Source organism: Camelus dromedarius, chromosome 15 (genome assembly GCF_036321535.1).
Source record: "Camelus dromedarius isolate mCamDro1 chromosome 15, mCamDro1.pat, whole genome shotgun sequence".
Lineage (NCBI taxonomy): Eukaryota > Metazoa > Chordata > Mammalia > Artiodactyla > Camelidae > Camelus > Camelus dromedarius.
In genome coordinates this window covers 14,086,742-14,104,326 of record NC_087450.1, presented here as the reverse complement: position 1 = coordinate 14,104,326, position 17,585 = coordinate 14,086,742, and the positions used below count along the sequence as shown (strand labels likewise).

Here is a 17,585-nt window from a genome sequence, read left to right as displayed (position 1 = left end):
GCAATCGGAATAGCATTTCCAAACGATGTCCGTCTAAACTTACTTTGACCCTGAAACCCTTCCTTGGCCTTTCCTACCCCCACCCATTAACACACTAACTTCTAGAAGGTCACCAGTCCTTTCCAAACACCTGCTGACACACCGACAGCTGGAAGGACACTAATATTCTGCCAAAGACTGGGAAACAAAATCCAAGAGAATGCTGAACTGGCTGAAATAGTACATTTCTGGGTCCCTACATGTGGCCTCTTTCCTGCCCTCCTCAAAGGCTGTGTCAGCGCCAACCAGCTTGAACACGCTGTGAACATGATCTCACATCCCTGTTCCCCATGTGTCCTGCTCAGATCCCACGGACATGGCCAGTGGCTGGAACCGCCTTGCCCATAACCCAGGCAGACCAGGTGCTCCTCCTCTAAGCCTCTGAATGCATGGATTTTTTTTTTAACTGTCTCACTTGAGTTTTGCACTGACCGACACATCATCTAATGCAGACTACACATAATCTTTTAAATTACCATATAAATCATTTAGGCCTTATCAGCTAATGTTAAAATTCCTGCCTCTACTCCCACTTGAATTATGGATGAATTTGGCTTTTTAAATAATCCCCTTAAGGGAGATAAGCTGCGAGGCCAAAAAGTATTTGAAATTTGAGTTCCAAATGCAAAAAGCGAAAAAAAAAAATAGAGCCCATTTCTTTGGAAATTTCTTGTACTACGTTCTAGATCAATACCCTTGGCACTAACCTTTTCTAAACTTTTATAGTGTAAAATTCCTGGATTCAGGCAGTACCTGGCCATAGGAACCTCATCTAATCAGCTGTGAGGTTTCTATCAAATTTATACTGTTTGTACGGTAAGCTTCGTTTATCTGTCATCAGCTCACATCTCATACTTCCTGGACATTTTCCACATTGTGTTGCCTAGTTTTCCTTGGTTTCTAGACTTTAATTAGAAAGATATTTATTCTAAGGTTGGGGAATCAGAATGGAAGTCTATAAAAACGTGAGAGCCAGCACCCCTCCGCCTCTGAGATTAAAGCCTTTGTTGGGCTTTGTTAGATGGCTTTCCAGATCTTGACTGGCATTTCTTTCATACACAGCTCTCTTAGGATGGCTTCTTCTCATATAGAACCTATGAGGCCAGGAAGGTGGCAGAGGAGTTAAGAGATCAGCCAAGAAGTCCCAGGATATATGATGTTTTAAATCAAAGGCTCCAAATAACTTTAAGCTTCTAAATACGACATTGATTTGAGCTAATCTCTCTGTGCATGCAAGAGGTAATCATTTGCAAAAAAATCAATTATCTTGACTGGTGATACATTGGACTTCATAGCAAAACAAAACAAACAAACAAACAAACAAAACTCCTGGAAAAAAATATTAATAAAAGATGTTTTATACTCAATCATTAAAAAAAAGAATGAAATAATGCCATTTGCAGCAACATGGATGCACCTAGAGATTATCATACTAAATGAAGTAAGTCAGACAGAGAAAGGATGGGGGAGGGATAAATTAAGAGTTTAGGATTTGCAGATACTAGCTACTATATACAAAATAGATAAACAGCAGGGTCCTACTGTATAGCACAGGGAGCTATATTCAATATCCTGGAATAAGCTGTAAAGGAAAAGAATATGAAAAAGAATATATATTGTAACTGAATCAATATGCTGTGCACCAGAAACTAACACAACATTGTAAATCAACTATTCTTCAATTTTTTTAAGTTGTTTTAAACACATAGTGAGACTTACAAGAAGACAGACATTTCCAGGACCAAAATGAAAAAGGGTCTGGAAATCAGCTTGTTAGCTGACCCTAAAGCAGTCCTAGGGGAGATTTTCTGATCTTAATAGCCTAGACATTTGGTTTAATAACCTTACATAGGTCCATAAAAGTTTGGGAGTTGAAACTGAGTCTGCTGCCTAAAGCTGGACCTTGAGTAAAAGGATGGACTATGAGTTTAATGTGTGTGTGTGTGTGTGTGTCCCCCTAAGAATTAATAACCATAACCTCTCAGTTTTAGAATTCAAACATATACTACTTGGGGTTCTTCTATACATTACAAACTGAGAAAAAGGGGTCACAATTTGAAAGTGCTTAGGAATCTGTAGAAGGAAACTTGAATCCTCTCTGGCAGGTTGATCCCTCAGCTCAGTCCTCCTAAGATTCCCATACATAAATGTGAGCTATGCATGAGTTCACAATCCAAAATTATCAAAATCCAAGGAACATTATTATTTAGACTCCTTGGGGATTTACTACATATGGAAAGCACAAAAGACAAGGTCAGATGAGGAAGCCAGGCCCTGTCAGTGGTCTTTCCTTTGCTCTCTCCAAAGTTAACCATAGTTAAGAAGCAGATACATCACTTGCAAATATTAACTCCCATTCCATATGTTGTCATTTTGTTTTGCTTATGGTTGCCATCACTGTGCAAAAGCTTATAAGTTTACTTAGGTCCCATTTGTTTATTTTTGCTCTTATTTCTATTGCCTGGGTAGACTGTCCTAGGAAAACATTGCTAAGATTTATGTCAGAGAATGTTTAAATAGCAGATACATCAAAAATTCTCTATATACCATCATTTCTCCTATAACATGAAAGGTGTTCCTAAAAACATCACTGCATGTGGTATTTTAGCTCTATGAAAATAACAGAGCCCTGGGGAAATAGGTTCAGAACAGAACATTCAAAACTGTGCAATCTTATAAAATAATATGCTTTTAAAAATTACTAATAAACTAAAAAAATTCCTCCATTTTAAGCATCTAAAATTCTTAACTAAAATAATGCTCCAGCATATATAGCACTATACACTGATTTTTTAAAAATAATACATGAGGTTTCATGGTGGGTGGGAGTGTGATGTTGCACTGTGCCTTTGAGTTACGGGACGGAAGGAAGGACATTCTTAGGATGAAGTATCACAACAACAGAGGTGGATGGCCATGACTCATTGTCTTGTTATTCCTTCTGCACCAGCTTAAAATAGAAATCCAGCTTTTGTTGTTTTTGCCAGGGCCCTCTTTTCATAACAGAAAAAAAAAAAAAACAGCTATTTGTGTGGTTCCAAATAAGATCAAATGCCACAAAAGTGGTCTTCTACTGTTTTCAGCATTACAGCCTTTTCCTCAATCATGGCACAGGCTTTTAACCCCTTTGAAAGTGAATGATGGGTCTCATGCGTTCCATTCCCCTTTCTTTCGGTTCTTCAATGTGGTCTTGGATGCATCTCAACGTGGGTTCCTCTACTCGCTTTGCTCTCACGGCATTCCCTGTCTCTCGTCTTCACAAGCTTCTCCTCCACAAGCTTAAGGCTTTCCTCCTTCCCTGAATCTTGGATTCTCAGAACCAGGAGATACACTCATGTTGAGGATGCTACATTTAATGCTTTCATAAGGAAAAATATACAAGCTCAAGAGTGTGATATATATTTGAATTGCACGAGGGTAAACGGAAGTGAGAAAGCAGATAGAGTGTGTGTGAGTTTTGTGTGTTTCTCCCAGGTCACTCCTGACGGCAGGACAGCATCTTCACATTCTACCTGATAGTACTCGGTGGCACCCAGTATAATCAGCTCACACTTGAAAATGGTGAATGTTATGCTAATGTGAATTTTACCACAATCAAAAAAACTGAAATATTTACAGGCATACTTCTGACATAGTGTAGGTGTGTTCCAGACCATCACAATAAGGCAGACATGGCAATAAACTGAGTCACGTGAATTTTTTGGTTTCCCAATGTATATAAAAGTTATGTTCACACTATGTACCTAGTGAGTGTGCAACAGCATTATGCCTTAAAAAACAGTGTACATATCTTAATTTTTAAAATACTTTATTGCTAAAATATGCTAATCATCTGAGCCTTCAGTGAGTCATAATCATTTTGCAACAGTAACATCAAAGCTCACTGATCACCATAACAAACATACTAAGAAGAAAACGTTTGAAATATTGAGAGAATTACCAAAATGTGACACAGAGACATGACGTGAGTAAATACTGTTGGAAAAAAATGGTGCCAAAAGACTTGCTCAACTTAAGGCTGCCACAAACCATCAATTTGTAAAATAAAATGCATTATTTGCAAAGCACAATAAAGCAAGGTCTGCCTGGATATGACCTTCTCCTTTACATCGTGAAAAATCCTATTTTGAGCTCATATGATTTCACAGTTTAGTGATTTTTTTTTTGTCCAGTTTCCTTACCACCGATGAATAAATTCACGTTACATACCTGTATTGTAACAAAAGAGACTGTCCATGTCACTTTCAAATTTTCAGGAAGCCTTCTTAGAAATTTAATGTGAGACACAAATGTGGAAAGTGAATTCTTAAACCACGGAGCAAGTGAGTTTACTTGGAGGCTGGGGTTAAGGGATAGAATCGGGTAGAGATGGTGTCAGTAAAGTATCATAAATTAACCATGAGTCAAACCCGTAACTCTAATGAGAACCTCATGATGCATCCGTGTGTCACAATCCACTCTTGGCAGTTGGGACTGTTACTGTATTAAGTACTAAAGAAACATTTATGTGGATGGTTGAGAGGCCAGATTTGCATCTTGTATCACCGAGGTGCTCATTTGAGAGGCAAAGAAGTTTAGAACAATCAGAAATGCTTTCTTTATCTTTCTCTTTCTAATGTACTCATTCATTCCAGAAATAGTGACTGAGTAACAAACACTGACTATGTGTCAAGAGATAAAATCTGACCAAGTACACCCATGTCTTCTAGAGGCTTAGAGTCCAGTGCAGAAGAAAGAGATACAGATGCAGTACAGTGAGTTCAATGATGCAGTGATCTGTATCCCTAACTCCCAGGCAGCCATCTGGCTGGAACTGCTTCAGGGCTGGGTCCAGGAATTCAGGCCATGCCAGCTCTGCACACAGAGGAGCACAAATGCTCACCAGGGGAAGCAAGAGCGTTCTCTCCAAAGACGGTTTTTATCTTCCCCCAGATGGGGACACATGAGCCATGGAGACCTCATATTTCCTTACATTAGAGCAGGGATACCATAACTTTTAGACTGAAAGATTTTCAAAGCTGATACTTCAAATCAGCCATGAGCAGCTCTCAACACACTCACAGGAATGTCTGACTTGAAGCAAAACATACCCCCACATATCTACTTGTTAGAAATAAGCTAATTCATTGTTCACAAAGTGTAGTTCTTGGACCAGCAGCAGCATTAACACCATTTGGGAACTTGTTAGAAATGCAAAGACCCCACTCCAGACCTACTAATAATAAACTCAGGGATGCAGCCCAGAAGTCTTTGTTTTAAGAAGCCCTCCAGGCAACTCTGGTACTCGAGAAAGTTTAAAACTACCGAACTAATTCAAACTAGAGGGCAGGTGCTTAATTTTGTTAATAGAGTAGTTATCTTAAGCCATTCTCTTGGACTTTGTCTGGACAACAGAATTGGTTATGTGTCACAGAAGTGTCTCCTTGGCCCTAAGAAAACCATGCTGCTGGTGTAAAGGATGTTTCAAGGGATGCTCCTTATGCAGCTCATACAAAAAGGGCACTGAGACACTGAAGACAATTTAAAAAGAAAGGGGGTGCCAAAAGAAGTCCCCTGTTTTATCTGATTTCTCATGCCATAAGATGAGCAAGTAACATGAGTTCATGTTAGCTGAGCAAGGTGAAGAGACAAGAACCGTAAGGAGGAGACATGGGAAGCTGTGATGGAGACACAGCAGGGCACCGTGGGGGAACAGCCAGGTCTAGCATGCTCCCGCTCCTCCTGCAGCACACTGACCAGACTCACAACATTAAACAGAACGTCCAGTGAGCCAGTGTGGCTGTCACCCGGGAGAAGGAAGAGGTGCTGGTGTCAAAGATCGGGTAGATTGCCTTCTGCCTTCCATCACCCAGGACCACAGCAATAGAGTAAGCAAGGGCAACAGAGTGCAAGGATCAAACATAAATTAGGAACAAATCTTGAATACTTCTGGAGGAAAAAGAAAACAAGCCAAATAAACTCACCAGGTGCTTTATTTCACCATAACATTTTATAAAATAAATTTTAAGAGAGAGCTTTACAGAGACCTAAACAGTTGACCCTGACTCATAAAACAGAGTAAAGCTCCCAGGTGTCAAACAGGACCTGGGCATATATAATCATAATACTTTTACTATGCTAACTCCATCTCTGCGTCTTCCATCGTTTCATTTCCAACAGCCAAACGAAGAGGTGTGCATACAAACTTGAATTTGTTTTGACTCAACGAGAAGTTGCCAGTAAGATTTCAATTTAATAAGATTCCACCTGGTCTTTTCTGGCTTTCTTTCCTCTACCCATACAACAGTCTTGTTCAAATCTGGCCCTGTCTCACATCTACCTCAACAGACATGGACTAAATCATAGTTAAAGTCACTGATAAAGAGGGGAGAGGAGGCACAGTTCTCAGTTCACACCAGGGAGTTTCAAGAAATACTCAGGGAGCAAAGAAACTCTAATAGAATTCAGAATTTCCGTAGTCCATCTCATGTTTCTGATCCCCATTTTACCTCGCCCGTCCAAACATGAATGCAGAAGGGACTCCCAGGGCAGCTATCCCAACGAGGAAAATGGTCACACTCTACTCATCCCACATACGCAACTTGAAGATGGTAGTCAGTGGAGAAGTGGTGTTGGCCTCTGGAGAAGAAATATGAAAAATGTCCCCAGATTATCCCCAGTACTGCCATTTACTTCTGCAATGTTATGCTTATAAATATGTTTGTTGAGGGGTTTTCCTTTTAAACATTTTATTAAGGATCTCTCCAAACTTACCCATCTGCTGTTTGTCCCTCCTAATGAGGAAGAAACGGACAAGCCCACCCACAACCAAGGGGAAGCTCCCGGAACCTCCTAAGAAGGGAAGGGGGCCAGAGCAAGCCTTAGCGTGGTAGGGCTCTGCTGATTCTAGCTTGCATTCTTGTTGGAAATAAAGGCCTTCCAGTCATACTAGTTGGATGCAAAGAATTGTGCAAGCAACATTTAATTGCAATGAAAAGGGCCACAGAAAACACTGGGTTATGTAAGACCCCATGAAGGAGACCTTGCTTATTCTGTGAGGTCCTGGGCAACTTCCCCAGGGAAGTGTATTTCCTGGTGATCGATCTGATGCATAGGTGTTAACCAGGGTAGGCATGAGTGTGCAGACGAAGCAGGGAGGGCTAGCAAGCCTTTAGGCAAAAGTGAGGAGCAGCAGGGTGCATGGAAGGGATAGGGAGGTGACAGGAGGCTGCAGTGCAGAAAGTGAAGGGGTGGGTGAAGGGGGTGAGGTGGAGAGGGCCGACATGTCCCTGTGCTCAGAGCACGCCGATGGGTGGCTCAGGTGCTGTTCTTGGCACAAGAGGTTGGCTTACTTGCAGACAGCCCTTTATCGAGTTTCAAGTTTGAAACAATCATCTCATGACTTCAATTTCGCCTGCCTGGATTGCAGTTTGAGGCGCTCTCCCGTCATCCCCTGGGAGAGCTGCTCCCTGCCCGCAGGGGAACACAAGGGGAGGGGGCGAGGGGGATGCTTAAAGCAGTAGAAAGGCTCCTTCCTCATTCCTGCTGAATATAGCCAGACACCCAACCAGTGAGGCCAGGTTGGAGGTGCCTAAATCCTGCTCACCTGAACACGGTGACATTTTTCCAGAAGCCCAGGTGCCCAGATTACAAGCATGTCAGTGTGGAATCTGGAGTACACATTAGTCCGCCTTTGATCACTATTTAATAAATCATGTGCTTTGGCATTGTCTTTGGGGTTCCCCTTGGGACATTGCTGGATGTAGAATTCAATAAATATCCAGTAAGTTACATTGAACAGCAACCCACATTTGGGTTGGTCTGGGGCATGCCACTTGGCTGATGTCAGCCTTTCATGGTGCGTTGCAATCATTATTACCTGACAGCCACTCATCAATGTAAATAAACATAGTTTATAATCTGTCAACAAATCTAAGCACTTTGGGGCAACCAAAGACCCAAGAGAAGCTACTCAGTAACAAATTCCCAGACTCATACACAGAATTAAGAAAAAAATTTAAGAGACCTGTCATAATATCACATACAAGAAGTCACTCGTTGAGCTTAATGACCGATATGAAGATGTTAAATATTCGGAATTATAGAGAAATAAAAGGGTTTATCTTAAGGAATAAGTAAAACAGCTAAGGTGCAGGTCAAGAAGGAAATTACCCCAAAGGCAAGGCTCCTCATTTCTTGTAAGTATATAAAAAAAATAAATCTTTTAGATGTGGAGGGCAACCAAAACTATAAACGTCAGCCCCATTGCTAGAATGTGATCCTCAGTGACGGTGAAACTTAACTGCTGCTACCCCCTTGGAAGCCCCTGGCCACTGTCTGAACACCAGCCTCCTGGGTCACTCATTGTATGAAGCTCTGGCTTCGACGCTACCCCATCTGGAAACCACCATCCATAGTCACTTAGTGTATGTGGGGAGGTGGGGTGGGGGGCTAAGTGAAACCTTTGTGAAAGACAAAAGAAAAGCAAGAAATAGGGACTACGAGAAAGGGCAAGGGGAATAAGAATGGTACGCCCCATCGACTGAGTTCCCACTCAGTTCTGGATGTTTTACGACATTATGGCTCATCATGACCCAATTCCTGCAAGGCTCATGCTATTGCTCCCATTTAACAGATGAGGACAGTGGGGCTTGGGGAGGTTCAGGGGATTATCCAATTCTCACAGTCAAAGGAACTTACTTACAAAGCAGAAACGGACTCATAGACATAGAAAACCATCTTATGGTTACCAAGGGGGAAAAGGGTGGAGGGGTGGCGGGATAAAGTGGGAGTTTGGGATTTGCAGATACACACTACTATATACATAAAATACATAAACAGCAAGGTCCTACTATATAGTACAGGGAACTCTATTCAATACCTAGTAATAGCCTGTCGTGAAAAAGAATACAAAGGGGAATGTATATACATTTATCTGAAACACTGTACTGTACACTAGAAATTAACACAACAGTGTAAACTAACTATTCTTCAAGTAAGAAAAAATCCTCACAATCAGAAACAGGCAGATCTAGGGTTCATATTTGACAACTACGCTGTGCCTCCGCGCAGCGAGGGAGGATGCTGGCAGCACCCTGAAGACAAAAGCCCAGTCGCTCTACACCGAACCTCTGTCTCCCCAGGGTACTTAGCACACACCCTGCCCACAGCCCTTGTCAGCATCTGTCTGTGTTCCCACATGTCCTGCTCTCCTCTCACTCCCCTCCCTGACCCAGCCCTGAGAGAAGAGATGCATTCCCCATTGCTATCCCCAGCCCCTCACCACTCCCTCCAGTTCCTAGACATTTCCTGTTTTAAAATCATCACTGCCTCTGGGACGATGGGAAGTAGGCATTGGGTATTCATGGCCCTCCCCAGAGATTTTTTTTTTTTAAATGAACTTGAAGCCAGTGTTGAGTGGATGAGCAAAATCATGGCTTCAAGCTTTACAAAGACCATCAGCAGGCTTCCCACGACAGCCAGGAAGTGGAGGCAGATGAAATGATAGTTTGAGGAGGCTTTGGCCTCTGCCTCTTACTTGCCATACTTCTAGAGGACCAGAGATTCAGTCCCCTGGCTGGTATTGGCAGGGCCTCAGGTCAGGAACCTGTCTCAACATACAGAGATGACACTACAGATAGTGGGAGTGTGGGTGACAGCAGTGGGGACCAGAGCCCAAATGAGATCCCAGAATCATCATCAAATCAGAGGGGACATGTGCTTAGTAGGAGGAAGAGGTGAGGAAGCGCTGCCTGCCCTGCAGCTCTCCAACCAGATTAAGGAATTGGTCCCCTGGGCAGTGCCTGAGCGCCGATCCACAAAGTGGTCCAGGTCAGCCCCAATGCTAAGACATCACTTTTGTGATGGTTTTTGTGTTTACCAGAATTCTCCAAGGAAAAGGACTGCATGGAGAGGACCCCACATTCTAATAAGCTTGAGGCGTGAGAGGAGGGAGCCTTTCAGGGACATGATGGAGTCAGAGTGGATCATGGCCGAACTGCCTTGTAAATGACTCCAAGTGAATTAACCGCAGTGTCTTTCCTTTTATGAATGGGCGTGTGCAAGTTGGAGGCAAAAGTGAGGACGGGCTGCTGACTGCCACCCTTCTGTCCTCCTTCCCTGTCCTCCCCCTCTGTGTCACCCATCCTCTCATTGGTTAGAAGGGGCTCCCAACTGCTTGCCTGCTGAGAGTGTCCACCTGTCTCTCTTTAACCCTCATGATGGGGCATTTGCAGAGCCCTGTCTTATACTATTGTTATGTAAATCTTTGTTCCTCTAAAATTTCAGGGCCCTGAAAGGAACCCCTGGTTACACCTTCTTTGCCCTCTCTTGGCACTCAGCCTGCCCTACTGTCACGCCCTACCTCCAATGGGTATCGTTTGAGGCCAGTGACATTTAATGGGATTGCCAACAGTTTGAGTGCAGTCCATACCTGACTTTCTCTGCAGCACTCTGTTAACTTCTGGTGTGCACAATTCTTTGTTAAATGTGCAGATGTTTGGGTGGATGGGTGAATGATCTGATGCAGGAATGACTGGAGGAATAAATGAGTGAATACATTTGCAAGATAGCTTCCTGGGGGAAGAGATGAAACTGTCATCTGTGGAACATTTTTTTCTGTATACAAAATGACAACAGACACAGTGTGGAACCCTCAGCCTGGATCATGCTCTAACTAACTGAGCTCTTCTGCCCAGACACCTGCCTCGCCTGGGCCCATTACCATGGTAACTATGGCCTCACTCCTGAGGCATCTCTTGAGAATAGGCCTCTTAGAAAGCAGGTGACTGGAGATTTCCACTAACTTGTTCTTGGTTTTTTGTTTTTTTTTTTCTTTTCAGATTATCAAGGAGGTCCCTCCGCCCCCTGCTGAGGAAAGCGAGGTGAGTGACCAAGGCAGGGTCTGGCCAGGTGACAGGGTGGCGAGTGGAACAGGGAGCTGACTGGGCTGACCCCAGGCTCCCACACTCTATGAAGCAGTAAAGCCTGCCTTTGGCTCTTTCTTAACCAAGGATGAACAGGTAGCCATAGATAGAATGGCTTTTAGAAGGTTTTCTCCTTACAAGGATAAAATTTGAGATGCAAAAACTAAGTGGTATTATCAAGACAATTATTTGGATTCCTAAGGTACTGATTTTTCCTCTACAACAGACACTTCATGGATCTCTCCTCTCCCTGCAGAGATTTCTGCTTTATGTGTGTAGATCACGGTAAATTGGCCACATTCTCCAAACAATTAATGGTTTTAGGAACAGACAGATGCTGCTGGAGTATTACATTTTTCTTTCGTTTAAAACAATGTTGCCTAAAGATTTGCCAGGCAGTAATGAAAATCTACCAGAGGGGGATATGCTAATATCTTGGCTTTGCACAGGGTATTAGATCCTCATTGTCTGAAGGAAAAAAAATACTAGACTCCACCATAAATTGTCCTGGTGCACATGTGGCCTGGGGTGGAAGTCAGTGGAGGCACTAAAGGCCAGTGACGAGAAGGAGGGTCCCTGGCCAGGAGTGCCTGCCCAGTGCTTTTCCTGATCCTCAGATTACTCCTGGGATAGCTGACCTCCCTCAATGCGACACTCAGCAATTTAAAAGCCAGAGTACAGGTCTAAAAACTTAGTGAGATCAGGAGATTGATGAGGTTCCAAGTTCACTGTCCTTAATCCTAAGGTCTGTTGCATTCAAAGTGAGCACCAGCCCCTCACCATTCCTCTTCTTAATGCCTTTGTCAAGTTTCCTACATACAGAAAAAAAAAATAAAATAAAATAATGATTAAATTTAAAACTCCATGTGGCTCTTATATCCTGAACTATAAGCATGTAAGCTAAGGGATTTAATAGCTGCAATCAATTAAAGCACATCTTGTTGGAATGCTAGCTTTCTGCCCAGAAATCAGGGGAGGAAATTGCATCGCTGTGCACAGAGGAGGGAGGGAAAAAAAAACCCTCTTGACATCCACAAAAGCCTTTGCTTAATCCTGCAAGAGAAAGCACCGCTCCACGGGTTCCAGTTTGGCTCTGGTTCTGTTCTGTGCAGCTGTCTCTCATCCTCCTAAAGAAAAATAGAACAAGAAGCTCTCGATGAGGCTGCTCTGTTTGCCCTGAGGTGAAGAATGTTCCCTTCACTCATCAAGTTCAATTAGTGGAGTTATTGGCCTTGCTTCTGGTGCCGGTTCGGCATTTGCCTTTGGAAGATGACGTGGCAGCCACCACGGCCCCAAATACGCCAGGGGACTTAGGTCCAAGACTGTGGGGTGTGGTTTAGCCCAGACCCCAGCATCTCGCAAAGGACTCCACACACACAGCAAGCTCAGGAAGCACCGAGAAAGAGTAGCTAAAACCAAGAGAAAAGAAGTCGCTGAGTTTTTCCAGTCTCATCTAATATTTTTATGGAAGTTGTACTGGCACCTGAAGAAGGCAGACATGGTTTCTGAGACAGAATGGCAATCTGGGGACGGGAGATCTAAGGGGCAGTCTTAGACCTAAAGGAGCTGCAGCCTGTGCCAAGGACCTGGGCGTGCGTGTTGACCCTGAGCGCTCCTTGGCCCTGTAAATCAAGCAGCTTAATTTCCTTCCTAATGTGTTTTGGCAATAAATTTTTTAAATTTTAAAAAGGAATCCCACAGAAACAGATAGCATAACTCAGCCCATACACAATGCCCTGAAAATCAAAGCCTGAACCTAGGTAACCTTTTCCACTCCAGCTCCCTGTGTTCAAATCCTGCCAGCCCCTGAACCACAGCTCCTCTGTAACTCCTTCCATCAGAGTAATCTCTCCCTTCTCTGCATACCCAGGGTATTTATTCACTTTTCCTTCTGCATCAATGTTGAAGACCATTAGCTATTCCCGAAGGTCAAGATCTACATCTAGTTAATCTTTGACTTACCCCAGAGAGCTTAATACGGTCTCTGTTAATTCAGTTAATAACAGTATGCGGTCAAACATGCTGCCACGTAGATGAACAAGTATCAGTTACCCCAACTTTCATCATTTCTCTCAGCATCACATCCAAGGGAGGTAAATCTGCTATTTAAATAACTAAATTGCAGAATGAACACAATTTTCTAATGAGCTCTCAGTGATCCTCATTTACAGGGAATATCAAAATGCATAATACAAAATAGCATGACTTTTTGAGAGTCCATGTAACCAACAGCGATATCTCTGTATAAAGAAAAGACAAAAAGACAAATATCATATGATATCACTTATATGTGGAATCCAAAACAGTGACATAAATGAACTTACGTAGAAAACAGAAACAGACTCACAGACATAGAAAACAAACTTACCAAAGGGGAAGAGGAGAGGAGGGCGAAATTAGGAGTTGGGATTCTCAGATACACACTACTATGTATAAAATAGATGAACAACAAGGATCTACTGTCTAGCACAGGGAACTATAGTCAATATCTTGTAATAACCTATAATGGAAAAGAATAAATAAATAAAAATATATATATATATATAACTGAATCACTGTGCTTACACCAGAAACTAACACAACATTGTAAATCAACTATTTAAAGAAAAAAAGAGAGAGAGAGAGAGAAGAAAGAAATTTCAAGCTCCCAACAGAAGCAAGGAAGCTCAGTTTTAACAAGTCAGACGGGCATTTCCGGGGTTAAGGGTCTTCTCTAACTGGCAACAGAGTGAGGATGGAATTCCCTAAGACCCCCAGGCCTGGTACCTCTCACAGCTGTGTCTACACAGCCAGCCAGACCAGCCTCCCACTCCGCAGGGAAGAAGGGCCAAGCTACTGCCAGGCATCTTTTTCCCGATGGACATCTGACACACGCAGACACACTCACACATACTGCACACTTTTGCACACACACACGTATGCTCCAAACGCAAGTCCTAGAACAAGTCCAGAATTCAGTCTCCTATATTCAGTAGTTTAAAAAAGAACATTGCTTAAACACACACACACACACACACACACACACACACACACAATTCTTTATTGAAGAACACAAGGCAATCATTGCCTTGTCTTTAATCACTGTGTGTTTGTGAACAAATATAATGGTGCCCTGACATGTCAGTTAAGTCAGTGGGAATTTTTTGTATTTTGTGGCTGGGTTTTTCTGACTTGCCAATTCACTCCTAGGAATTCCTCTCCAAGACTGACACTGAAGGTGACCTCTCTGGCTTGTCCCCAAAGACTTCAGATGAGATGGTACAGCCAGTTCTGCTTGAGGTCTGCCTTCCAGAGCCTCTCAGGCCTGGAAGTTTCTGTGGCCTTAGTCCTTCAGTTCGTGTCACCGCCCTCACAAAACTTACTCCCCTGTAAATTTAAATGACCTCGTTGACAGCTGCATTCTCTTTATCTTTCTCAAAATATAACACTGTGCAGTGGAGGCTTAAGGCCAGTTGCTTGCGTGAGTGAAGGAAGGAACGGACAAATACAGGGCCCTTGTCTGGGACTATGGAGGGTTTCTCATAGGGTTTATGATGTGTTACAATTCAATGAAATTTTCAATGCATTCAAAGGCTGATTTAAAACTATTTCCTCGGGCTTGATTCTTTTTCAATTACATTCTCCTTTCCCTTGAGAGGTCCCACTGGTACCCGCAGTGAACTGGGGGTTAAGAGCCTATTTAGGTCAAACTGGCCAAATGGGTATCAGAGAAGCAGGAATGTTAAAGAACTTGTAGACTGAATCTCAGAAGGTCGCCATTTGCACAACTCCCAGGGGCGCTATTCACATCACGGGTCTGTATGGACCTCTACTGTCTGAGTAATGTGCTGCCACTTGTGTGACCCAGACATCGGCCAACTGGATAGCTGGGGCCACCACATCCTCTAAGATTTAAACATAACTTCCCCTGATGGGAAACCAGCCTCCCTCCGTAATCTCTGCGGTTTCTCCAGGCATCACTGACTCCTACTTCTGGCTTCTTCTGCATTATCTTCTCTGCTTTGTAGATACCATCGAACAAACCAGATTCCTCCACTCCCCCAAAGGCACCAGTGGCACAAAGCTATCCGTGCAGGGAGCTTTACTGAAGGCTTCAAAGTACCAGTGGGTCACAGCACAGGGCAGCCAATTAATTACTTCCTACAGAATATTAAACAGCGCCCTCTTTACCATCCTTGTCATTCCACCTTCTGGAAGGTTCTCCTGGCCGTCTCCGCAGGTGGGCCCTGGCAGTTTCCTGGAGCTCAGTTACACTCTTCTGCTCAGCTTCTACCGACTGGCCACCAGCCCCTGAGTCCCACGCAAAGCAGCTCAGCTCATCCAGTCTGTCCTGCATTTATCACAGAGGATTTCTGTCCTGGGGTCTTCGGCTCCCTGGTACATCCTTAGAGGGGCGTCTGAGGGGGACTTCCCCCAAAGCCCGTCTGCTTAGTTAGAGGTCGAGATTCACGTGCTGCCAATACTGTGAGTGGAGTTGCTGGGGACTGTGATTTTTACCCCATCAGTTTTTGACCAAATGAAACACACACACACACATCAAAGATTCCCTTCTCTTCTGAAGATTGCAAAACCCTCTAGAATGTGTAAACAGAGCCATGGTAACTGCAGGGAAATTCTGACTCTCCCTTTGGTCAAACCCTGGGCCTTTGTGTTGCCTTGTGCTGCTGTTGTTTGAGTTTGGTAGGCGAGCTCGGGTCAGGGGATTAAAGGCAGGCTTGGTGGCTCAGGAGCGCGTGGAGCGGGTTCCGGCCTCGGCATTTCCCGTGTGGGATGCAGGCCCCGCACATGTGCAGGAGGCTGGCCGGGCGGGACCCGGGGTACCGCGGAGACACAGGCGGGGAGCGGGGACGGCGTCGGGGAAGAGATGGGAGGCAGGGCACCTCCGCGCGCGAGTCTGGAGAGAACCCCGGACAAGGCGTCAGCAAGCCAGATCAGAACCTCGCTGCGCTCATCTCCTCGTTCCTCCGGGTCCCAGTGTCCTCTTCTGTGCAAGGAAAAGGCTCAGGGTCTCTAACGTTTGTTGCTCCTGTCATTTAAAAAACCAGAAGACTTACGGGACTATTTCAGCCCCCTGTTGAATAGAGCAGCTTTGTTCTTGGAGTTCCTTACATTCTCGGTGCTGCTGTGTTGGAGTTTAGGGTGACTCACTTTCCGTTAAGTCCTTTGAAATCTGCACTAGATGGGGAGCTCGGGCTTTTTTCATATATGACACACTGTGGTGGTAAAGTTTAACCACAGATGGAAGATATCTAAGCTTCCTTGTTGACATCCTAAGTTTCTGAATTTATATCAGAAGGTGAAATACTGTGAATTGTAGTATTTCCTTGCTTTTTTTTTTTTGCTTGTTTTTTATTCTTTTGACATGTTTTGTAGTCATAAGTCTTCAAAATTAGCAGCTACAAGGGATGAGAAATAGAAAAGTAGCATTTATTTGAAAGCATCAAATGATTGGAAGAGCAAAGCACGAAAGGACAAAACCCAGAACTTTGTCGACACTGAAAAACAAACAAGAGTGCAGTGGCCTGGGCTCAAATCCAGCTACACACAAGCTGGGTGACTAAGTCACTTAACCTCTCTAGTCCTCCTCTCTGAAATGGGCAGAACAGCACCACCTACCTCACTGGCTGTTTGTGAGGTGACTGGGTTGATGCATGTCAAGAGCTCAGCAGAGTGACCAGCACATACATGGTAAAGGCTACATAAATCCAGCTGTGGTTCTCACCAATTCAACATTTACAATTATTGAGCACCTACTGTGCACCGGGCTCTGTGCAAGACAGAATACAAAGGACAACAGAATCCACTGCTTCGGGGCTCACAGCCACACATTCAAGAAGAGAGAGACACACACACAAAGAGAGACTGACCCATTCTGGCCAGCTGCCAGGGTGTTACGAGTCCTCTGGTCAGCTGTGATCACTGTCCTTTAAGATACATTAATTTTTTTTAATTTTCATATAGAAGCCTGCTTATTGCAAGCACACCAGGTCATCCTGGGCATCTTAATGTGTTATGTGTTACTATTTTGTTTCGTCACCTCTGGCTCTGATCTCTCCTTTGCCGGCCCTTGCTTTGTACCCTGCTCCAGGCACAGGATATCCCTTTCTGTCCAGTTTGCCCCACATGGGACTCCACGCTGCTTCCCCAAATGCCTCCAATACAATGCTGTAGGATGCAGCCTTCTGCTTTGCAGACCCCTTTTTCAGCTTCCTTCCTCTCCCCAGGAGGGGAATTATGCCACCCCTCTGTAGCCTGTCCATGACTGTAGATAGCTGAGTTTTTTTCTACCCCCAATAAAAATAATTATAATGCCAAGAAGAGGAGCAGAATTGCTAATTATCCTTCCCTTTTCCATCCTCTTGTTTCCTCCCTCCATCTTAAAAAATAGAAAAAGTGCTAACTTCCTATCACTGAGCTAAGTTGCAGACACTGAGTTAAATGCTTTATTTGAATCATCTCATTCATTTGTAAATTCAGCGGAGAATTCTTGGGCATCTACCATGTATTAGGTGCTAGTCCAAAAGCTGAGAATACAAGTGACAAGTGAACAGAAGCTTCCTTGGGACTTTCACCCCAGTGTGGAGAGAGAGAGGCAATAAATAAATATCCAGCCATGTTAAAAGAGCTGTAACTGAAACTACA

General features: G+C 43.8%; 1 protein-coding gene across 1 annotated transcript in view; it reads left to right on the top strand.

The window, feature by feature from the left end:
- Positions 1 to 17,585, top strand: part of ANTXR1 (ANTXR cell adhesion molecule 1) — a 218,345-nt gene that overhangs the window by 138,060 nt on the left and 62,700 nt on the right. Inside the window, exon 14 of the mRNA XM_010979894.3 lies at positions 10,860 to 10,901. Within this exon, the coding sequence (XP_010978196.3) occupies positions 10,860 to 10,901 (42 nt within the window). The remainder of the gene's footprint in view (positions 1 to 10,859; positions 10,902 to 17,585) is intronic.